At 49.3% G+C, this 24,254-nt stretch overlaps 2 protein-coding genes across 22 annotated transcripts in view; both read left to right on the top strand.

The window, feature by feature from the left end:
- The window catches only part of STIM1 (stromal interaction molecule 1), a 201,322-nt gene extending 193,754 nt beyond the window's left edge, over nt 1-7,568 (top strand). For 8 of the 20 annotated variants that reach the window (XM_013999088.3, XM_084974053.1, XM_084974042.1 and 5 more), the window contains 2 exons: nt 1,193-1,259; nt 5,651-7,568. In XM_013999088.3, the coding sequence (XP_013854542.1) occupies nt 1,193-1,259; nt 5,651-6,167 (584 nt within the window). In that variant the 3' untranslated portion in view covers nt 6,168-7,568. 20 annotated transcript variants of the gene reach the window in all.
- A 1,522-nt stretch (nt 7,569-9,090) lies between these two features.
- Nucleotides 9,091-24,254, top strand: part of RRM1 (ribonucleotide reductase catalytic subunit M1) — a 38,948-nt gene continuing 23,784 nt past the window's right edge. For both annotated transcript variants that reach the window (XR_014814532.1, XM_021062424.2), the window contains exons 1-5: nt 9,091-9,295; nt 16,150-16,238; nt 19,228-19,405; nt 20,380-20,480; nt 22,588-22,647. Coding sequence is in view for 1 of the 2 variants with exons in the window: in XM_021062424.2 (XP_020918083.2) it covers nt 9,277-9,295; nt 16,150-16,238; nt 19,228-19,405; nt 20,380-20,480; nt 22,588-22,647 (447 nt within the window). In the remaining variant the exon portion in view is untranslated. The remainder of the gene's footprint in view (nt 9,296-16,149; nt 16,239-19,227; nt 19,406-20,379; nt 20,481-22,587; nt 22,648-24,254) is intronic.

Genomic DNA, 24,254 nt, shown 5'->3' with positions numbered 1-24,254 from the left:
CCGTTCCAAGGTTTCTGCCATCCTGGCAACCCGGCCCTTTCTCCCATCTTGAGGGAGAAGGTAGGGAGGCCCACCTGTCAGGGTAGAGGAGAAAAAAACAAAGGTGTGAATGCTGTCTTAGCTGGAGGTGGACGCGAGTCCAAGACGGCTGCTCTGGCCCACTCCTGAGTTAGCCGGTTCCCACGTGCCCCTCTGGGCCTGACGGTCATCGTCTTCCAAGCGCCTGGCTTGTAGCATTGGTCCAGGAGCCAGTTCTTTGCTGGGCACATGCTTATTAAAGGAAATTTGCAAAGGCAAAACAGTAAATAGGAACATCAGAAAGGCACTGTAGTCCCATCATGTTTGAGCACCTTTTCTTTCCGTCTTTTGTCTGCATTTTTAAATAAGTTTTACGTGCTCAGGATGATAACCACTGCCATTCTTTGAGTGCACGAACTGTGTTGGGTACTTGAAAAACATTTTCTTGAAGCCTCCTGACAACCCTACAGGATTTTATAAATTAGGAGTTAAAACAGGGAAGCGAGTTGCTCCAGGTCACAGCTAGAAGTAGGAAGGCCTGGTTTCAGACGCCTCCCGTCCTTTGGATTCCATAGGCTCGAGGCATTTCTTTTACATGAAAGTTCGTAGCCTCTTGTTCACCCCGAGCATTTTTAATAGGCATTTTCCTATGTCTTAAAAACCCGTTCATAATCAGCATTTATAACAACTGTATAACCTTCCAGCAGCTAGCTCTATATTAATTTCCCCTTTGTTTACGTTCATACAATAATTAATGATGTGATGAATTTATCTGTGTGTCAACCCTTGTCTAAATGGTGAATTTTCCCCCGAGTTTGGCTGTCTAAGCTGGCTGGTTCTTCGTGCTCTCCCGGACCTTGGCCCAAACCCTAGCCTCCCTGTCCTGCCTGTGTCTCCCACTAACTGCCTTGCCATCCCCTTGACCGTGGCGTCGGCCCTAGGCCTCCTTCCATTTGAATTGTCCCTAAAGCGGACCTGGGCCCCTCATCTCCACCTTCCCCTTCCTTTCAGGACCCCGGGTGGGAGGTTTCAGGGGAGGGGAGGTGCCCTGTTCCCCAGATTGGGCACTAGAGGCCCAGGAGTGGTCTCCAGCAAACGTTTCTCCGCGGGCGAGGCTGCCTCCTCCCGCCCGGAGCAGGCGGGCCCTCCCTCACCCCCCTCTCTCTCCTTGCAGCCCCCAGCCTGCAGAGCAGCGTCCGGCAGCGCCTGACGGAGCCGCAGCATGGCCTGGGATCTCAGAGGTTGGTGGAGGGGGAGGCTGGCCACCTCTTGACCAGCCGGGTCTCTCTGCGGAGAATGCGCAGCCTTTCCTCCGGACAGTCTTTCAGTTCTGAAGGCCTCGGGACCAGCGCTCCAGCAGCCTCTGCTTCTTCCTCCTGCTCCTCTGCCGCCACCGCCACCACTGCCACCACCACCTCCTCCTCCACCACCTCCACCTCCATCACCTCCATCACCACCGTCCACGTGCACCCTGTCTATCACCACCACAGCACCTCCTATTTCCTCCAGACGGGGCCCTGCCCCGACCTGCCCCATCCTGACAGCGCCGCCGCGATGCCTTGGCACTCAGAGAGCTTGGGGTATCGGCGGTCTCTCTTCTCTGTCTTGCTGCCCTTCCTGGCCTCTCTGCTGCCTCTACCTTGGCCTCTGCCTGCGGGCTGCGCTTGGTCCGCTGTGGGGTGTGCAGCGGGCTGCTCTCCGTGTCCTGCCCCCTCCCAGCCTGGGACGCCTCCTCCCGGAGGTCGGCCTAACTCCGCACCCCGTTCCTCCCTCCCCTGTCTGGGGTTTGCTGACTGTGGAAGCAGTAACACCCGCTCCGTCACCGTCCTCTCGCACCCTGGCCGAAACTCTCCCACGTCCTCCCAGAGGGGGCCTCACTTCCTTTACTCCCTCAACAGACGCTTCCTGGCACCTGCTCTCTGCAGGGCTCTCCTGGGCACAGGGATCCATAGATGATAAGATCAAGAATTAGAGTCTGGTCTGGCAGAAGCACGTAAATAATTCTAGAGCAATCGGAGAAGCGCTCTGGGGCGTTGAAGAGGGAGTGACTCCCAGTGTGAACCTGGGGGGGGAACGCTCACAAGAGGGGTGCCATCTGTGCCAGCACCCCCAGTGCAGGAAACGGAGAAAGGGTCTTCCAAGGCAGAGGAAACGGGCACAGGCGGGTCTGTGGGTGCTTAGAGCATTGGGTGGGTGTTGCTGGGAAGGGAGAGTCGAGGAGGCTACAATGATAGAGGCTCTGAAAGGCTAGCGGCTGCGGCCATTCCCCTTTAGGAGACAGAGAACTGCAAAGGGGCTTCAAAAAGAAAGGGAGTCGGTCAGAGGCGCATTTTAGAAATAACATTTTCCCCTGTATAAGGGAAAGGAGGAGGTTTGGAAGCCGTCACGGGAGGCCAGTTGGGGAGTTAATGAGCAGGGTCTTGGGACAGAAAGAGGAGGATGAATCTGGTAACTGGTTCGAAGGGATAGAGGAGAGGGCGGTGTCTAGGATGATGCCTGGGCCTCTAGCTTGGGTGACTGCGTGGACGTGCTACTCCTCCTGGAATGACTCTCCAGAAGGAGAGGGGACAGATGGAGGGGTGTTGGCCCAGTGAAGCTTATAGGTCGAGCAGGCATTAAAGACTCCTGTTCACAGTGCAAGTTCGGGTTCTGAAAGGTTGAGTGATTTTCCCCGGGTCCCAAAGCTAATTAGCAGCAGAACACAGACTGGACCTTAGCTTTCCGTTCCGGGACACACTGTGGGGTGTTTTTGTCCTCCTCCCACGTGCCAGTAACTGAACTAGAACTGGTGAGAGGCCTTCTCCCACAGCCTGGTCCAGCAGCTGGGGGGCTTTCCCTGCTAATAACTCAAGACAGCAGGCAGGGTCAGAGATAGTGGCCTTGACGTTGCCTGGAACAAGCGTAGAGCACCCTCCGAAAGTCTGACTCCCCTAGAGGGACCTCTCCCCCCTGAGGTTGAGGCCACAGCCGTGCCCTGGCCTCTGGGTTACAGCCTGCTCACCGCGTTGCTTCCTTTTGGTCCTCCTCCCTGTGGGTGCCCATCTCTCTAGCGCTGCCCCTCGAAGCCCTGGATAGTTACCCCTGAGGGCACGAAAGGACAGCCTTGACCAATGCCGTCACTCCGCAGAACTGCTCATCTTCATGCTCATCCTCATCTCATCCAAAAGCCTGGGCAGCAGGACCGCCCTTCCTGACATGGACGGGGAGGCCCGCGGTGGGTGGGGGCACTAGAGATGCTGGAGTCTCCTGTTCCAGGGCCCGGACTGAAGGCAGAGGGGAGGGGGGTGGGGAGGAATCCGCACCCACCTGGGCCGTTCACTGCTCCATTTTCTTTTGCTCCATGCATCAGAGGACCGTCTCTAAAGGCAAACAGGCTCTCTAGTAAGGTTAGTAGCTTGGGGCGGGAGCCCATGGCAGCCCAGCCTTGGGGGAGGGACACCCCCGGCCTGAATTGTCTCCAGGATTCAAAGGGGGAAGGTGAGCCTTTCCCTCCCACGTCCACCCGGGCTTCCTCCCAGGCTCACTTTTTGCTTTAGAAGTCTCAGCTTCTGTTTATGACGGAGGCAGAGAGGGCTGGGACTCCTGACCGAGTGGGGCAGTGGGCCAGGAGGAGTGAGGCTGAGTGGACCCCGACCTCTTCATCTCTCTTGCTCCACTGGCATTAGAAAGGTAGGCTCCCAGGGTCCTCACGTCCCCAGCCCAGCGGGCCCCTCGTCCTGGGGGGCTGCTCCCCAGCACTTCCGTGGCACCTTCCTCAGTGGTTCAGATATGTGTAGGGAAGGCAGGATATGGAGCAGGTTGTCTTGGGTCTTAGAGAAACGAGGTCACATTTAGATAGAAGCAAGGACACCGTCAGAAATAGGAAAGCAAACATGAGACAGAATTGGTCGTCACCAGAGGAGGTGGCTGAAATAGTCTGTGGGATGGAAGCCGGCGCTGAGATTGTTCTCGGCTGTTCCCTGGCTCCAGGAAGGTACTGGCCCATGGCATGGCTGCTTAGTTGATTGTTTGCTACTGAGAATCAGCCCTACAGCAGCTGTGAGCCCGCCGCCTGCTTTTGCCTGTCCTCAGAGCCTGGCGCCTCCCTAACTTGTCACGCACAGCCTCCTCCCTTCCGGGGCCTGCTGCGCTCTCCTCTCCTACCCGTGACCCTTTCTTTTTGGTCTCCTGAAAATTGGCTGTTGAAACATTTCCCTCAGCCCTCTCCTGAGCCTCTGCCATGGGTTCCCAGGCCTCTGGAAAAGCGGAGGAGGATTCAGGGATTGGCAGGGACTCCCGTATCTCCCCTTTGTCGTAGAGGCAGGAGGGTGCCTCCAGAAGGGGTTCATGGTCTTCTTAGCAGCAGCCAGCTCATCGGGGTCTGGGTAAGGACAGTGTGCAGGTCCAGCGTGCAATGCCATGTCTCCAAACTCAGCCTTGCAAAGAAGCCTCTCCTGACTTGGCCCATGACTGGGTCATCTTGCTTCACCGGCCTCATCATCTTCATTCCCACCATACTTGCTGCATTTTCAAGTGCTCTGCCAATACATTTGGTCCCCAAAACAGTCTTGAAAGGTAACGGAATTGGTATTATCTTCATTTGCCCAAAATTGAGGACCACCGGCGTTAGATGACTTGTCCAAGGTCACACAGCAAGCCTCAGGCAGAGACGGAAACTGGAATAGACCCTGGGGCTGCGGGCGCTGCGCTCTTCTGAAGCACCGCTCCTGAAGGCCGCGTCCTGTCTCTCTGCGCCTCCCTTGCCTACGTTCTCCCTGTCCGCAGAGGTCTAAGAGACACCCCGGCCTTCCCGCTGCCAGCCGGCTTTGGTCTGGACTCTGAAGCGCTTCTCTGAGACCCCCTTTGAATCCTGAAGAGGCAGCATCTCAGCCTTTGCCGGTGGGGGAGGGACTGTTTGCAAGGCTGCTGTAGCCTTCTTCCCCCCAGGCTGGGTCAGGCCCCCTTCCCGCATGTGCCCTGTTGCATGTGCCCTGTTCCCGGGGCCTGGCCCAGGCTGGAGGAATCCTGGGCGTGCCCAGAGTCCGTCGGGGAGGAAGGCGGGGAAGGTGGTGATCAGAGCAACGCGCGGGTTCTGTGTTAGCCCAGGGTCGAGTCCTCGGAAATCCAGGCAGCTGTGGAAGCAGAGGTCTTATTGAGGAAGATGCCTGTGGCAGTCGAGTCCCTGGCCGCACCCGTTTAGGGCCTGGCCCTTCCTCGGGGTGGGGCGCAGGCATTGGGAAGCCCTGGCCCGACAGAGAACGGCGCCCTAATGACCAGTGTTTTTGCTTCTTCTCATCTCTCTCCGTCCCCTCCCCCTCTTTCTTTTTCCCTCCCCTTTGTCCTCCTTATTTCTATCTGATTCTCTTTTTGTTTTTCTTCCTCCCCAACGTTGCTCCCTCCTCCTGGCCGCTTCTCCCATCTGCCCTTCCTCCCCATCCTGCCTCCTCTCTAATCCTGTCGGCCTCCTGGGCTTCCGTCCGTCTCTCCTTCTTCCCTCCGGCCTGTTCACCCCGTTCTCTCTCTCCTGCCCCTCCGTCCGTCCCCGCTTTCCTACCCTGGCCTCGTCGTGGGCCCTCTCGCCTCTCCCCCGTCCCCTGCCCCCGTCTCGCTCTCCTCCGTGTGTGCCTGTCTCCCTCTCTGCTGTGTCTCGCAGGGATTTGACCCATTCCGATTCGGAGTCCTCCCTCCACACGAGTGACCGCCAGCGTCTGGCCCCCAAGCCTCCTCCGATGGTCCGTGCTGCAGACGAGGCGTTCAGTGCCATGCCTTCCAACGGCAGCCACCGGCTGATGGAGGGGCTCCACCCTGGCGCGCTGGTGGAGAGACTGCCCGACAGCCCTGCCCTGGCCAAGAAGACACTGCTGGCGCTGAATCACGGGCTGGACAAGGCCCACAGCCTGCTGGAGCTGAGCTCCTCGGCCCCGCCGAGTGGCTCTCCACCTCTGGATTCCTCCCGTTCTCACAGCCCCAGTCCCCTAGACGCAGACACGCCGTCGCCCGCGGGGGACAGCCGGGCCCTGCCAGCCAGCCGCAACACACGCATTCCCCACCTGGCTGGCAAGAAGGCTGCGCCTGAGGAGGATAACGGCTCCACTGGTGAGGAGACAGACTCCAGCCCAGGCCGCAAGAAGTTTCCCCTCAAGATCTTTAAGAAACCTCTTAAGAAATAGGCAGGAGGAGGGTGGCAGTGGCGGGACAGCTCGTCCTTCCCGGGTCTTCTGCCTCCCCTTCCCTCCCTTCCAAGACACCGAGCCCCCAGGTGGGGGCACGGGAGGGGCTGGCCCCGGGGCCTGGGCACTGTACAGACCGCCCCCGCATCCTTGGGGCCTTCCACGTTATTTATTACCCGACCACCGCCGCCTGCCTGCCCTGCCTCCCTCCCAGCCAGAGGCTGCTGCTGTCACCCCCTCTCCACTTCAGTGCATGTCTTAGTTGCTGTCCCCGCAGCTCCCAGCTCCTCCTCGGGGGTCCGGCTTCTGTCTCTGCTGTCCCAGTTTTGAGGTTTGGTTTCTCGTTTCTCTCTGTCTCCTGCTTTCAGGCTCCTCCCTCCCACCCCTCCCCGACTTCCCCCAGCAGCTGGGGGAGGAGAGGGGGCGTAACTTCTGACACCTGTGCCTCAGATCTCTTCCACCCCATCAGGAGGGTTCTGTTTGCCCCAGACCGGGGCCCAGGACCTGATATTTGAGGTTTGTTCTTTGGGAGAGGGGTGGGCCAGAGGGAACCTTGGTCTGGAGTTCACTCAGGCCTCCGGCGGCCCACAGGGGAGCGAAACCAGTTCCCAGACAACAGGCCACTAGAGGGCTTGGAAGAGAGGCCAGGCTAGGGGCCAGGTCAGGAGAGACTTGTAGCTGGAGGATGAGTGGAAGCCAGAGATGTGGGCTACGAGGCAGTCACCTTCTCTCTCTCTCCTCTCACCCACACCTGCCTCTTTCTCATCCCTGCTCCCCACCCTGCAGGATGGTTTGTCTGTCAGAGGTGCTGCCCAAGTGCTCCCTAGGCATCAAGACTCCTGAGGCTCTGGATAGTCGGCTCCCCTAGTCATGGGAGCCTCAGCCACGACTCAGGGGCTGTCACGGGGCCTTGGAGCTGCTGGGCAGCATGTTGTCGCATTTGAACCAAAAGACAGTTTCAAATTGAAAAGTGAAATAATCTGAATTTCCCAAGTGCCTGCACCATGCACTCCCCTTGTCAGAGCCCGTTTTCATGTTACGGCATAGCCTGGGCCAGAGGCTCAGAAGGGACACAGCCAGCTTAGGGAAGGGGTGGCCAAGGAAAATGGTATAGGTCAAGGCGGCTGTGCGACCACCTCCCCCTGCCCTTCCCACCCCCAGACACCTCTCTCCCTCACCTGTTTTTGCTGTGGCTGTAAAGGTATTTCCCCTCTGCCCTACTCCCTGCCATGTCTTTACCCCGGGATCCTGTTTGGGGCCTGGGGTAGGGGTTCCTGGGGCTGGTCTTAGGAGGGTGCTGGCTGCAGACTGCCTTGTACCCCCTGGACACCCTCACATGGGTTTTTCTGTGTTATTTCATAAGACTCTTTGAAGTCCAATAAAGCATGTAGGAGATTTTAATCTCTGCTGGCCTTGATTCTCATTGTGTTTTCTGTGCTCTTTGTGGCATAGCAGACAGGATGAAGAGACATTTTGCCTTTGCCAAGGGAAAATGAAACTAATACACTTACCCAAGAGCCCTCTGGGTAGAGCTGCCAGATGAAATACAGGAAGCTCAGATAAACCTGAATTTCAGACAAGTACCTTTTTTAGTATAATTATGTCCCACGCACTATTTGGGACACGTTATTTTTATTTGCTAAATCTGGCAACCCTATCTCTTGCCTGTCCTATGGCTTCAGCTGTCCCCTGTGACTCTTAGAATTAGGAGCAAACCATTTGACTGTGCTTCCCAGGTACTGCGTTTTTCACACATTGAAGGTTTGTGGCAAGCAATGCAGTTTTTCTATCAGCATTTGTTCACTTCATGTCTCTGTGTCACATTTGGATGCTTCTTGCGACATTTCAAACCCGCCACGGGAACCAAGTTGATGGCTCGCTCAAGGTTCAGATAGTAATTAACATTTTTTAGCAATAAAGTGTTTATTGAGGTGCGTACATCTTTTTAAAGACATAATGCTATCGCACACTTAATAGACGACGGTGTAATGTAAATATAACCTTCCTATGACTTGCAGCATCGTGGCAGTCTCTGTGTTGTGATGGTCTGGAACCAAAATGCTAGTGTCCTCCAGGTATGGCTGTACCTCATAGGAAGCCTGGACCACGTGGAGAGCAGTAAGAAACCGATGAAAGGATCCAGGGAAGGGATGCCACTTCAGATTTCATAGATGGCAGTTTGCCTAGCCCACAGAAACTTGAGCCTCCTGAGTCACGTCTCCTCCATTCTTCCTCCCCACATTCGGTCTCCAAGTCCTGTCCATGCTCCCTCCGCAAGGCCGTACTGCTGACCCTGTCTCTGCCACCATCCACTAGGTAATTCGAAAAGCAGTACTTTTAGTACTTCTGGTAATTCCAAAAAGCAGCACTAAAAAGGTCAGTGCTCCTGCCCCGCTGAAAACCCCGGCAGGGCTCGTTCCTCTTGCCCAACGCCCTTGGCCTAGCAGGGCTCGCTTCCAACACTGCGCGCTAGGCTCCAGGCGACCTCACAAAAGGTCGTGGGGCTCCCGAATGCCTCCGGCTGCGGAGCTCAGGCCCACGGTGGCAGTCTCGGGTTATCCTAGTGTAACAGTCATCAAGCCGAGAAAAAGCCAACCCGAGGGCTTGGTATTTCAAATGTTCCTGAACCGTCTCCACCCACGCAGGGCGTGCCGGCGAGAGGGGCGGGGCCAAGCCTGGCGGGCTCGGCGTGCTACGACCCGCCACAGGGCTCCAATTCGTCTTTGCCCACACTCAACATGGCGGCGACAGAGCGACGTTCCCGCCAGGCGTGCCCACACACGCGCCTTCTCCTGGGCCCTGCCCACACTCAACATGGCGGCTGCGGGACCAGGCCGACTCTTTGGCCGCCGTTACGGGCGGCGTCGCGTAACGTCATCGGAGCTCCGTTGTGCGGCTCCTGCGTCGCGGCTGGCGGGAGCGGGAAGGGGATTCGGATCGCGGTACTCGGCCCTGAGGGGAAAGTGCGCTCTGGCCTGGTTCCTGGCCCTGCACCCGAGCAGCCCCTGGAGCTCGACCTTCCTCCGCGCTCTGCGCCGTCTGGATCCCGCCGACGCTTCGGAGTTGCAGCCGCGTCTCGTATCCGTCAGCACCTCGTCCACCAGCGGCGATGCATGTAATCAAGCGAGGTGAGAGGCCGGCGGATGAGGGACGCGGGCTGCCCGCCCGCCCGCCTCCGCTGTTTCCCGCGCTGCCCGCCCCGGCCGCCGCTCGGCTGCTGCCCTTCCTCGGTTTGCCCCCACGCCACCCGGGCCTCGGCTCTGCGCCCCGCGGCTCTGCCCTCCGGCCGCATTTCCCTGGAGTAACCCCTTCTCTTTAGCAGGCAGGTGGCCGGGCGCGCGCTGCACTTGCTTCCCCAGCGCGGGCCGCCAGGGACGGATTTTAGCTCCTTTCCGCCCGTGAACAGCCTGAAGCGCGGAGGTTGGCGGACCGACATAGCAGCCGCCCGGTTTCAGAGGATAGTGAGGCCGGGGCTCGAACCCATAGCCAGCAACGGAGTTTTATTTGAAAGGCTTGGTCACCCGTCCTGCGCGCCGGGGGAGCTAGGAAAGAGGGGGCTCTGCACCCCGCACGGGCGCCTGCCAGCTCGATCTCTGTCGTGGGGCGAAGAGCGCCAGACGCAGGCCCAGGCGTCTCCATGGGGTTCGCCCTTTGTAGGGGATGTGCTGCCAGCGGCCTGAGTCCCAGACGAGTTTGGGGTCGATACTGGCAGGCCTTCCCCTTGATGGGAAGAGCTATGGCATCAGGAGGGCGGCCCAGACAACCTCTGACAGAGGGGGGCCCTCCCTGTGTTTCCTCAACGCTTATTTCCCGTTATGCTCGCTGAGTGCTTGCTTTGTGCCAGCCTTTTGCTTGCTTCTGTGAAATTCATTCCAAAAGGAGACAGCCCTGCCTGGGGAAAGGTTTAATCAGGTTGAAACAACAAGAGCAAAACACACTTGCAGCAGGGAATCATATGGGACAGGTACGAACAAGTTTTGAGTCGACTCCCTCTGCTTCTGTTAAAGCATTGACGTTCTTGCAAACTTGTAGGCACTTAGGAAGTAAATACGGGCGGTTGAAGTGTTCTGTCCGCTAGGCTGTGAGTGTTTCAAAGTCGGGGACTTTATGCCCACACTTCACGCAGAACCTGCCATGAATAGGTGCTCAAAGAGTGGGTGAGAATAATTATTTTATTTATTTATGTAATGTCTTTTCAGGGCTGCACATGGAGGTTCCCAGGCCAGGGGTCCAGTCGGAGATGTAGCTGCCAGCCTGCGCTGCAGCCGCGTGAGATCTGAGCCCGTCTGGGACCTGCACCACAGCTCAGGGCAACGCAGCTCCTTAACCCACTGAGCGAGGTTAGGGATCCCCCCGGAGTCCTCACGGAGAGCAGTCAGATTCGTTAACCACTGAGCTACGAAGGGAACTCCGGGAATAATTACTTTAAAATACAGGATATAATGAGTGATGTGGAAGGCAGGTAGTTGACTTGGTTGTAGCTGGGTGGTTTACAGATGGAGAGGTGCCCAGTGGGGGCCCTTCTTCCTGGCATTAGCATCTTAGAACATCATTCTCTGAATTTCCTGTCTCCCACTTTAGCTGAGGAGATGAAAGACCAAAATACAGGGTGTATTTTTATCAGGTCATTCCTATGAGCGAGGGAGGCTCATTCAGTTTCGTTTTTGATTTTTCTGTTTTTTTTTTTTTTCTTCATTTTGTGGCTGCAGCCACGGCATATGGACGTTCCCGGGCCAGGGCTTGAATCCCAGCCAGAGCTGCAGCCTACAAATCCCTTAACCCACTGCACTGGGCCAGGGATCAAACCCTGCGCCTCTGCAGCAACCTGAGCCGCTGTAGTTGATTCTTAACCCACTGAGCTGTGGAGGGAACACCAGCATCCAGGTTTTTTAGACCTTAAACATATGGAAGGATGAGGCGCTCTTATGATAAATCTGTAACAGATGATTTGAAAACCTGTAGACATATTTCTGGGGTGAGTAACACCTCTGTGTTGCATTTTTAACCTTTGGGTCCACTTTCAAAGACTGTAGTTTAGGAGGTCCCATCATGCCTCAGTGGAAACAATCAGATTAGCCTCCATGAGTATGCAGGTTTTGTCCCTGGCCTTGCTAAGCGGATTAAGGATCCGGCTTCCCTTGAGCTGTGGTATAAGCTCAGACTCAGCTCCCGTCTTGCTATGGCTGAGGTGTAGGCCAGCAGCTACAGCTCCGGATTCGACTCCTAGCCCGAGAACCGCCATATACCATGGGTGCAGCCCTAAAAAGAAAAAAGAAAGATACTGTAGTTTAAAAAGTACTACCTACAACAAGCTCTAAGAGGCAGATCTTTTTTGTTTTGTCTTTTCTAGGGCTGCACACGCGGCATATGGAGGTTCCCAGGCTAGCGGTCTAATCGGAGCTGCAGCCTCCGCACAGCAACGCCAGATCTGAGCCGCGTCTTCGGCCTACACCACAGCTCACAGCAATGCTGGATCCTTAACCCACTGAGCCAGGCCAGGGATTGAACCCGCAACCTCATGGTTCCTAGTTGGATTCGATTCAACCCCTAGCCTGGGAACCTCCATATGCCGCGGGAGCGGCCCAAGAAATAGCAACAACAACAACAAAAGACAAAAAGACAAAAAAAAAAAAAAAAAAACTTGGCTTCCATACTCTCCTGGAGTAATTAATGGTTTTGAATTTACTTCACCCCATGTAAAGAAGTACTTCTTTCTATGTGAAACTCCAGATAATCTTCCAGAGGCAACCTCTTAGTTTTTATTTGGGGGATATGGAAGCAAATACGTGTAGACCCTACCCGGTTAGTCCTTTTACGATTTTGGACTTAGACCCTATTGCTCTTCATTCTCCCCAACAAGAAGTCCTGGCCACCTGAGGTACGTTCTCAATTGTTTGATGCAGAATCAATGAACAATAAGATACCACTAGTAATCCCTCATCGACCGAAGAAGTTATTTTTTCGTGAACACCGACACATTAACTAAAACAGCCCTTCTCTTTCTGACCATCCCTGGGACCCCTTTTCTAGCCGGACTCACGTGTGCAGTGTTTAACTCTGAACAGAGTTAACTGGCCCACTCTGGGCCTGAGCCCTCAATGGTCTACCAACTGGTTAGGCAGACAGGGGCCACCAAGCAGGATTAACAAACTGAGAATTCTGCAGCTGCCAACTTAATCAGGAAACGGACAAAAAGCACAACAGCAAGTGTCTGGACTCACCCTAGAAAGAGGAGGCACACGTGATCAGTGATCCACTGGTCTCTGGCCTCCCATCATTCCACTTGGTCATTGTGTTCAACCCACACGCTGATTTTATCAAACCACGGATCCCTGCTTCTCACTGCGTACATCCATCTCTCTCGTCATCCTCTTCTCCCAAACAGGCCTTCCTTCACTTGGTCTCACATCTCTTCTACGGTCCCAGGAAATATCCTAAGTCCCAAGAGGACCTTCCATTCCCACCTCCGTATCACTGCTTAGACCTCTCTCTGCCTGAAAGCCCCGCTTCCACCTTCCCAAACGTCTAACTCCTACCCACTCTCCAACTCTCGCACCTCCAGCAACCTGCCCCAGCCACTGCGACTCACGTGGACCTTCCCTTCCGGGAAATCCTAGCACTAACTGTCCGATTTCCTCTCGGTTATTAGCTGCTGTCTTCTTTAATTCCTCTCTTCGGGGAGACTGCTAGCCCTGAGCCACTAAGGACATGTCTCTTTTACAAGACAGGAACCTCCTGTTCCTCTACCGGCAACGTTCGGCCCATTCAGCCCGGGATCTTCACAGAGCTGATTCTTAGCACCCTTCCGGGCTCAGCTCAAACGCCAGCTCCCTCCCTGAGGATCCAACCCAAGATCGTCTTCTCACTCAACTTTATCACATCGCCCTGTTTTACTACCATCATCTCACTAGTCACATCTGACATGATCTGACTCTTACAGTTAATTTACCTGTTTCTTGCATACACTTAAGTTCTCTCACCTACATCAGAATGTAAGCTCCATGGAAAAAGGGATTTAGCTTGTTTGGTTCTCTGCTGAATCCCATTACCTAAAAGAGTTCCTGGCACAAAGAGATGCTGAATATGGGTAGCCCTCTGTACCTGCTGGTTTCACATGCACAGATTCAACCAACTGTGGATTGTGTATTATTTTGGAGCCAAGGCTGGATGAATCCGAGGATGCAGAACCATGAGACAGTGAACCCACAGAGAAAGAGGGCCAGCTCTGGGACGTAGCATACTTGCCATGTGGTAGCCCCAGCAGCTCCTAGAACCAAATGCCCATGGATACCAAGGGATGATTGCAAATAGTTTCTGAATAACTGAACGAATGGGCTTCTATAGCCTGTTCGTTCTAATACCTATGAGAGTATTTTCGTATTTTACTGTATTAACATTTTGGTCTTTCTCAACCGACTCTAAGATCACTGAAAGCAAAAAACCATGCCTGCCTACTCACCACCGTAACCTCAGGGCCCAGCACCGTATCCACGCAGATGTGTAAAGTCATAACAGAGTGGGCTGGAAAGGGAAACACAAAGGATGGGAGGAAGACAGGAAGGCGAAGGAGGAAGGGAAAGAAGACGATCTGGAACAGAAGAGAGTTACCACACCCACACACACACACACACACACACACACACACACACACACGTGTGCACACTCAGTGATGACGTGAAATGTAATTTTCACTGCAGGTACAATGCCAAGTTGTGAAAACACGAAATTCCAGGGCACACTTCACAGCCCGGTTCTGCTGCATTAATTCTAACGGTTCTCGATCTTTTTTTGTGTTTGTTTTTGGCTGCATATGGAAGTTCCCGGGCCAGGGATCAAATCTGAGCGGCAGCTGCGACCTACGCCGAATCTTTAACCCACGGTACCACAGTGGGAACTCCTCAACTTTTATTATTATTTCTTTTAACCTTAATCTCCTTGAGCAACAATACATATTGTCTCATCAAGAAAAAATAGCCCAGGAGTTCCCGTCGTGGCGCAATGGGTGACGAATCCGACTAGGAACCGTGAGGTTGCGGGTTCGGTCCCTGCCCTTGCTCAGTGGGTTAACGATCCGGCGTTGCTGTGAGCTGCGGTGTAGGTTGCAGACGCGGCTCGGATCCCGCGTTGCTGTGGCTCTGGCGTAGGCTGGGGGCTACAGCACCAATTCGACCCCTAGCCTGGGAACCTCCATATGCCGCAGGAGCGGCCCAAAGAAATAGCAAAAAGACAAAAAAAAATAAAAGAAAAAATAGCCCAAGACAGCAGATGAGAAAAACTCATCTACTACTCTAGCATCTAACAATTTGAACTATTCCACGTCCCTGGCAGCCCTAGGGTCCTAGAATGTGGAGATGCCTTCTCCCCCTAAAGTTTTCTCCATAGTGCTTAGCTCACTAAGTGCTTTAGGTTGACTGCTAGTTGTCCTGAATATTACATTAAAGTCAACAAGAACTACAGGAGTTAGTCTGCTACTACACTGTCATGTCAAAGACAAGGGGGTTGGGGGGAATACCCTAAGCACATCACAAATCAAAAATAAAATAAACAAATCTAAGTACAATTTTGTATATTAAGCCTTGCTAAATGCTCACTGGCGGAATCTAGGAGCAAACCATCTGGATTAAATAATGTTCTCTGGCGGAATGAGACACAAAATAAGACCTGCCTTCTAGGAGTTCCTGTCGTGGCTCCTGTGTAGCAACGCGGGATCCGAGCCGCGTCTGCAACCTACACCACAGCTCACGGCAACGCCGGATCGTTAACCCATTGAGCAAGGGCAGGGACCGAACCCGCAACCTCATGGTTCCTAGTCGGATTCGTTAACCACTGCGCCACGACGGGAACTCCGGAAGCCAAGTTTTTGATGAAGGTGTTAGAGTGGAGATAGGTTTCTAAGTAATTTAGCATTCACTACGGTTTGTACTACGTGCTGGGCCTTGGTCCTTGGTATGGGCACTGGGGAGTACATTGGTAAATAAATAAACCATGGCAAAATTGGTTTCCTTTTGGAAGTTACATTCTAGTGGATGGGTGGGGAGAGTCACAATAAACAAATACATACATAAGATACAGAGTACGTCAGATGATCGTAGTGCTATGGAGAAAAATAAAGCATAGAAGGAGGAGGAGGATAAAAGGAGCAAGGCTGTGTTTGGGGCATTGCAATTTAAAATAGGGTGAGGACAATGGAATACTACTCAGCCATAAAAAAGAACAAAATAATGCCATTTGCAGCAACATGGATGGAACTAGAGACTCTCATGCCAGGTGAAGTACGTCAGAAAGAGAAAGACAAATACCATATGATATCACTTATATCTGGAATCTAACGTACGGCACAAATGAACCTTTCCACAGAAAAGAAAATCATGGACTTGGAGAATAGATTTGTGGTTGCTAAGAGGGAGGGAGGTGGGTGGGATGGACGGGGAGCTTGGGGTTAATACATGTAAACTATTGCCTTTGGAATGGATTAGCAATGAGATCCTGCTGTGTAGCACTGGGAACTCTGTCTAGTCACTTACGATGGAGCATGATCATGTGCGAAAATAGAATGTGTACATGCATTTGTAACTGGGTCACCATGCTGTACAGTAGGGAAAAAATATATTGGGGAAATAATTATTAAGAAAATAAATAAAATAGGGTGAGGAGTTCCCAGGGTGGCACAGTGGTTAACGAACCCGACTAGCATTCATGAGGACGCAGGTTCCATCCCTGGCCTTGCTCGGTGGGTTACGGATCCAGCCTTGCCGTGAGCTGTGGTGTAGGTCGCAGATGCGGCTCGGATCCCGCGTTGCTGTGGTTCTGGCGTAGGCCGGAGGCTACAGCTCCAATTTGACCCCTACCTGGGAACCTCCGTGTGCTGCGAGTGCAGCCCTAAGAAGCAAAAAATAAAAAGTTTGTGTGCTGATTACATTAGATTCTTTGACATCGCTGTCTTCGTAAGTACTGACGTGAGTTGTATGGTTTGGATCTTCAGATGGCCGCCAAGAGCGAGTTATGTTCGACAAAATCACATCTCGAATCCAGAAGCTTTGTTATGGGCTGAATATGGACTTTGTTGATCCTGTAAGTAAGTGGGGTTTATAGCTTGGATTCTTTGCTTCATGTAATTCTTTTTACTTGTCTCTTACCTCTGGCCCTTCACTCACTTTTTTTTTTTTTTTTTTTTTTTGCTTTTTAGGGCCGCACTTGCAGTACATGGAGGTTCCCAGGCTAGGAGTCAAATTGGAGCTACAGCTGCTGGCCATAGGCACAGCAGTGCAGGATCCAAGCTGCATCTGCGACCTTACACCACAGCTCACGGCAACACCCAATCCTTAACCCACTGAGCAAGACCAGGAATCGAACCTGTGTCCTCCTGGATGCTAGTCAGATTTGATAACCACTGAGCCACACCGCAAACTCCCCCTTCACTCACTTGAGACATGTTTTGGTTTGATGTTCTGCTTATGACCTTGGATATAAAATGTGAATTCATTGCTTGAAACTTTTTTCCCCTAAATTTTGGTTCTGTGCTGTGAGTTCTGACTTTTCAGAGAAGTGTCAAAGTGAGCAAAGAACAAAACTTGACGTTAACACTTCACATTAGAGACGTTGAGTAAATTATTTTATTCACAAAAGTTGAAAAGCTTTCAGTAAAGCGTGTTTTGGAACTGTGGTCGTTTGAGTAGGTGCTGGTTTGAAATTTACTTTCTTGTTACTGTGTAGAAAGAATATATTAAAGTAGTGTAAAATGGATTTCATGGTCAACAGTTAAGTCGCTGAGAGCCAGCTACTCACAAGCACGCTGCCCTGCTCTTCTCCTTATCTTCTGTAACTCCTCGACTCTAGACACGGCCTCCCTTGTCCAGACTGCTGTCTAGAGCCGGCTCTGAAGTGTCCTCTGGTCTTCTCTCATCTTGTCGTCTTCAAATACATCTTCCATGTGCCTTTCAGGGTGATTTATTAACATGGAGTTTCTAAGAACCTTTTTTAAAATTGTGTTTGTTTTTATTTTTGGCCACACCCACGGCACGTGGAAGTTCCTGGGCCAGGTATCAAACCCACACCATAGCATGCTGCCGTGAAAATGCCGAGTACTTAACCTGCTGAGCCACTCGGGAACTCCCAGAACCTTTTTTTAAAAAACCCACCCGTGTTGCCCCATCCTCATTTAGGTATTTCACTTGTACTACTGTAGCACTTGTGCTGGTCTCATAGCATTAACGTAGAAAGTAATTATATGTCTCTGTCCTCCCCTAGAACTGCTTGGAGGCCTGTGTCTTTTTCTTGTAACATCTGCAGTGTTTGGTGCATATATAATTAGATACTCAATAAATACCGAATTGACCAAAATGGTCACAAGAATATAATTTTATACAGCTTTAAAAGATGCTTATCAATTTCCTTTTACATGTAGAAATCTAGGTAATTAGAAGAGTAGAATATTAGAGGTGGGCGAACCTGGGGGACCATCCCCTTTCATCTTTCTTGTTTTATAGATAGGAAAGGTCCAGAGAGAAGGGGTGTGACTTGTACACGTGAGTGGGAGTGTCGGGGAACCTCGGTATCCCGACGCCTCGTGTTCCGTGGCCTCGTGCAGTACTGAATTTCAGTGTGCACGGGTGCTGGAGCTGACTTGAGCTTTCCAGGGAGACTGAGTTGAAAGAGTCTGTATGCGTTTAGATCTGGCACAGTTAGCACATAGATGTTCTTTTATTCTGAGTTTGATTGCTTTCCATGTAGCACGAGACGTTGTTTCGAAGACTTCACTACTCTACTGACTCTAACTTATCTACTGGATCTGAGAAGAAGCTGATCAGGAGCACTTTGAGCTTAGGTCTTGACTGTAATTGGAACAGGTTTTATATTAATAATTATATAGACAGTTTCTTTTTTGAGGGGGCCATGCTTTGGTCAACTGGGAAGGCACTCATTTTCTATTGGATACTTTTTTTTTTTTTAATAATTCAGTGAACACACACACATATATATACGTAAGCAATTTAGGAATAGTCTTTTTTGGCCACGCCCACAAAATCTGGAGCTTCTGGGCCAGGGATTGAACCTGTGCCACAGCAGTGACCCCTGCTGCTGCAGGTAACAACACCAGATCCTTAACCTGCTGAGCCACAAGGGAACTCCCTAGAATTTGTCTTTCTTAAAAATGTGTGGTGATGATTTGTACATTGTATGTTTTAGAAAGGGGTACCTCAGAGTTCCTGCTGTGGTGCAGTGGGTTAAGGATCTGGCATTGCTGCAGCTGTGATGTCAGTTGCAGCTGTGGCTTGGATTTGATCCCTGGCCTGGGAACTTCCATATGCAGCAGGTGTGGCTGAAAAAGAAAAAAATGTGAGGGGGTACCTGTTACAGTATGGTCTTGTAGACAGTGAAATAAGATTGAATGGGCTGTGGTGCTGAGGACTTAAACATTAACCTTGGGCAGGTCCCAATAACCTGAGCCTCGGTTCCTCATGTGAAGTGACAGTAGCAGTGATACCCATCTCACAGGTCATAGGGAAATGTCAGAAGGTTATCAAAGTTGGAGTATTTCGTAAAGTGTTAAAGAGCAGTCACTAAATTATTTGATGACTCAGCCCCAACTCTAACTTGTACCATTTTCTCCTTTCATTGGAATAATTAAATGAATTTGATTCACTTGCACTCCTTTACTTATGCTGAAGTAGAATTAGAGGAAAATGGGTGAGTACATACTTCAAACCCTGATTTAAATGGGGAGAATTTTAAAGAAAGATGGGGAAATGCTTATGGTATCATTGGTCTCTTTTCAGCTCTTTCCTTGTATGACTGTTAATCTTTGTAAAAGTTAGACTTTAAAACTTTATTTATTGTGGATGCTGCTTCATTGTATACATAGTATGCATTTTCTAGCAGCTCTATTAGCTTAGTAATGCGCATTTCTAAATTTTGCACAGCTTACCATTCTGAAAGGTAATTTTTCATAAAGGAAGTTAACTGTTTTATCTTGATATAAATTTCATTTTCTTCACTACTCTCTTGAGGAAGCTGCTGGTTCTCGGGAAAGCACAAGTAATTCTTGGTTTTGCTCTTATAGGCTCAGATCACCATGAAAGTAATCCAAGGCTTATACAGCGGGGTCACGACGGTGGAACTGGACACTTTGGCGGCTGAAACGGCTGCCACCCTGACGACTAAGCACCCTGACTATGCCATCCTGGCAGCGAGGATTGCTGTCTCCAACTTGCACAAAGAGACAAAGAAAGTGTTCAGTGGTGGGTCTAGAGGGAAAATTTAGAATTAGTAGTCTCAGAAAATTTATAAGAGTACCAGAATGAAACTTAAATGTCAAAAGAAAAGTTACAGCTTGTTTAAAAAAGCGACGTATCCAAGTTAACGGCAGAGAAGGGACTAGAAATTCCTCTTTCTCCATGCTGCTGATGGCTCGCTCTCTCTTTGTTAAGTCCCACCTTTAGGCTCTTAGTGCTGATGTGGTTGGAAAAAAGAATTAATATTTATGGGTAATTTCTGGGCCTAAAAAGTGTTACGGGCAGTCTTTGTCACCAGTAGCAAACCCTGCATTCCGTCGCTCCCATTTTAGGGCTCTGGGAATGTGGGCAAAGGAAGGCTAAGCAATTTGTCAGGAATAAAGAAGTGGTGTTTAACAAGTCAGTCGGTAGACGAGAGGAGCCGTCTTTTGACTTTCACTTCAGCTCTGTTTTGTGGGGCCTTAAACATTACATCTCCCTCTCGAGTAGATTTATCGTAAAGATGTCAGTTCTCCCCACACTGATCTGTGGACTCCAGTCAGTTTTAGTCAGAATGGCAGTTTGTGTGCGTAAGTCTCACACGTAAACGCAGAGGGTCGGATGCTGCTATGGTGTCTGCAAGGAGAACGGCGTGAATTTATTTTCAGTTGCCTTTCTGTTGTGTTAGGATTTAAAGAAAAACTTTGAGATTATAATTTCTATTTTCCATTAATTTCAACCAGTAATTCTCAGTGGATTTACTGGCAGTGGGCCTGTGCTCCCTCCACCTCTGGGAGATTGTCCCCATAAGGGTTTCCTCGTGGAAGGTTCCCCGTATGTATGTATTTAACATTTCTATGTTTGTTAAGCACTGTCTGTGCCAGGCACTGAGGCGAATTGGTTTGAAGAAAAGCACTGAGAACCCGTTTGCACTGTTACCTGAGGTCGAATTAGCTATTGAGCCGTTCTGATGCCTTGCGTTTCTGCTGTGCTGCTCTTAGATGTGATGGAGGACCTCTTCAACTACATAAATCCGCATAACGGCAAACACTCTCCCATGGTCGCCAAGTCAACGCTGGATATTGTTTTGGCCAATAAAGATGTATGTATCATGCTTTTCTGGTGGAAGTTTTTTTTGTAGATTGTATTTTATAAAGCAACAAGCACATTTTAAACAATTTGAACACTGCAAAAAATATAGGTAAAAAATAATTCTCCCTCCTCTGAATCCTCGTTTTCCTCTCTAGATACAATGTTTTATCATTTTAAAGTGTATTTTTCCAGAGCTGTTCTGTAATACACATGTGTGTGTGCGTGCATACATATATTTTTCCATTTAATGTTTGTGTTCTATGTGGACTATTATTGCTGATGCTTTTTCCACTTACAAGTGTATCTTAGAGATACTTCTGTGTTAGCATTTTCTAACTTACCCTGCCCTTTCTAACAGCTGCATAGCATTCCATTCTGTAGCTGTATCGTCATTGTGCATATATATAAGAATTGCTCCAGCGATAAATATTTGTTTTCCGTTTTTTGCTGTAGTGAATATCTGTATGTGGTGGTGTTTCGCTTGTAGATGAGTATATATCGGTAAGATAAATACATTAAGTGGAATTGCTGAGCCAAAGAGTCTGTGCATTCAGAATTTTAGTAGACATTGCCAAACTGACTTCCAAAAAGGTTGCTCAGATAAAATTTTGAAAGATCTTCTTGCTCAGCAACTTAAAAATTATCCACTTGTGTTTCAGTCCCTTTCTTAACTACATCCCAGAGGACAGAAGGGAAAAGATGGGTAGATCCAGCCAGCCCTTTTGTGCACAAAGTTTATTTACCATGGCTATTTGCACAGATTAGAAACCAGTTTTAAGTGTAGGTAATAAAATGATTAGTTGGCTGTCTCTCTAAATATGTATTTGATGTTAAAAGACTGAGTGAAAACTGTGTTGTTCAATATGTATAATCTTGAAGACAAGTGAAAAACAAAAATAAAATAATGGCAGCAAAGAAGTAAATATTGATAATCAGGTATTTCAGTTCCCCATTATTCATGTAAGACTCTACCTGCCTTTGCCTACAAAGATGCCCTTAAAAATTTAATAGAAAGGGAAGAATTTCATATAGACTTTTCACATCCTAGGTCATGGATTATTATACAGAAACACTGATGATATTCTTTGAAAGGCTGGCTCTGTTTTTCTCCGTCCAAAATGATTATTTGTACCTAATTGCTTTTGTTTTCTTCTAAATGGCTCTGTAGCAAGAGCTCTCTCTGTAGCAGTGGCTGATTCTGCTATAAAATCTTATTGTCCCAGCAGTAGTTTGTTTAAAACCTGTTAAAGGACCATGAACTTGACGAGCCTTAGAATTAACGTAATCCTACCATCTGTCATTTTTTTTTAATGTTACATATTGTTATGTGCAGTTTAAAATGGGCTAATGTTAAAACTATGTATTAGTAAGTATGTGGTTCCAGTACTTTTGGGTTAATAGCTAATCTAAAAACATGTTTCAGGATGATGGTATAGTCCCTTTCATGTTCTTTAGAGATGTACTGTAGACGTAACGGAGCAAGTTTGGAAAGTCACATTTACATTTTCACTTCTATACAACTTGACGAGTTTTCTTCTAGTCTTTATTTAATATGCATGTTTTTAAACCTAATCGGGGTACTCAATTTATAGAATTTTTTTTAACATTAGGTATGGATTTCTATTCTACAGCAGTCATGCTTACTGTTTTGTTTTGTTTTTTTGTTTTGTTTTGTTTTTTTAATTTTATTTTCCCACTGTGCAGCAAGGGGATCAAGTTATCCTTACATGTATACATTACAATTACATTTTTCCCCCACTCTTTGTTCTGTTGCAACATGAGTATCTAGACATAGTTCTCAATGCTACTCAGCAGGATCTCCTTGTAAATCTATTCTAAGTTGTGTCTGATAAGCCCAAGCTCCCGATCCCTCCCACTCCCTCCCCCTCCCATCAGGCAGCCACAAGTCTCTTCTCCAAGTCCATGATTTTCTTCTCTGTGGAGATGTTCATTTGTGCTAGATGTTAGATTCCAGTTACATACTTACTGTTTTATCTCTTTTGTATCCTATGTCATTTTAGTTCTGGAGTCAAGGCTGAAAGATTCCAGATTTAGTGAAAATGAGTCTAATTATCTTAAGTTGTCTTTTGTTTTTTTTTTTTTTTTCACTTCACCAGCGCCTGAATTCTGCCATTATCTATGACCGAGATTTCTCTTACAATTACTTTGGCTTTAAGGTAAGTAATGGGTTTCAAGTAAGTGGGAATTCCTTCTTCAATCAGGAAATAGAAATTTGTGTTTATGTTTTAGTGATAGCATTATAAAGGTAGTAACTTGTTGGGAGTTGGGTTGGACCTGAGGGATTAGTGGGGTTGGTAGTTGTTTGAATTAAGGAAGGATAGCTTATTCATTTGCAGTTTTCAAATTTTCCAAATATTACTTCTGGATGTCTGTGGAATGATGCAGGTAAATTGCCAGAATGATCCCGTATGATTCTACTGTGTATTTATGCGGCAGTTATTTATTGAATTCCTACTATGTGTGTGCTTTTCTAGGTACTTTGGTGTTGATAAACAGTATTGTGTAGCGATTGAGAAGATGAGTGTTGATGTCAGACCAGCTGGGTTCACATCTCTGCTCCCTTTCTTATTGGCAACTTACTTAATTGTGCTTCAGTTTTCTCATCTTTAGGATGGGGATAATAATAAAATTTCAGTAACATTCTCTTGAGGATTAAGTGAGTGTGTCTGCTGCTTAGATTAGTGTCTAGCCTATTATAAGCACTTTATAGATGGTAATCATTGTGATAGAATGGTGACTACCACAATTTTTGCTATTAACATACATGTTAATGTAGAGCTAGCTTTTTCCAGAAGTTTTCAGGCAGTCTTTTTCAAAACAAATAACCAGTTGATAATGTTCCAAGCTGAAGCGAGTAAAACTAAATATGCTTTTCTTCTCATTAAAAATTATATTAAAGACTGAGAAGATTTTTTTTTTGTCTTTTTGTTGTTGTTGTTGCTATTTCTTGGGCCGCTCAAGCGGCATATGGATGTTCCCAGGCTAGGGGTCGAACTGGAGCTGTAGCCACTGGCCTACGCCAGAGCCACAGCAACGCGGGATCTGAGCCGCGTCTGCAACCTACACCACAGCTCACGGTAACGCCGGATCGTTAACCCACTGAGCAAGGGCAGGGACCGAACCCACAACCTCATGGTTCCTAGTCGGATTCGTTAACCACTGCGCCACGACGGGAACTCCAGAAGATTTTTTTAATAATGATTTTTATTTTTTCTATTATAGTTGGTTTACAGTGTTCTGTCAATTTTCTACTGTAAAGTGACCCTGTCACACATACATATGTACATGCTTTTTCTCACATTATCTTCCATCATACTCCATCACGAGTGACTAGATACAGTTCCTGGTGCTGTACAGTAGGATCTAATTGCTTATCCATTCTAAAGGCAATAATTTGCATCTATTAACCCCAGACTCCCAGTCCATCCCACCCCCTCCCCCTCCTCCTTGGCAACCACAAGTCTGTTCTCCAAGTCCATGGGTTTCTTTTCTCTGGAAAGGTTCCTTTGTACCTTATATTAGATTCCAGATATAAGTGATATCATATGGTATTTGTCTTTCTCTTTCTGACGTACTTCACCTGGTATGAGAGTCTCTAGTTCCATCCAAGTTGCTGCAAATGGCATTATTTTGTTCTTTTTTATGGCTGAGTGGTATTCCATTGTGTGTATATATACCACATCTTAATCCAGTCATCTGTTGATGGACATTTAGGTTGTTTGCATGTCTTGTCTGTTGTGAATAGTGCTGCAGTGAACATACA

This window comes from Sus scrofa, chromosome 9 (genome assembly GCF_054392235.1).
Source record: "Sus scrofa isolate SSC_HxYL_T2T_F1_AM1 chromosome 9, Sscrofa_HxYL_maternal_Yorkshire_Landrace_v2.0, whole genome shotgun sequence".
Lineage (NCBI taxonomy): Eukaryota > Metazoa > Chordata > Mammalia > Artiodactyla > Suidae > Sus > Sus scrofa.
The sequence above is the reverse complement of the archived record's forward strand: the minus strand, read 5'-3'. Positions and strand labels throughout refer to the sequence as shown.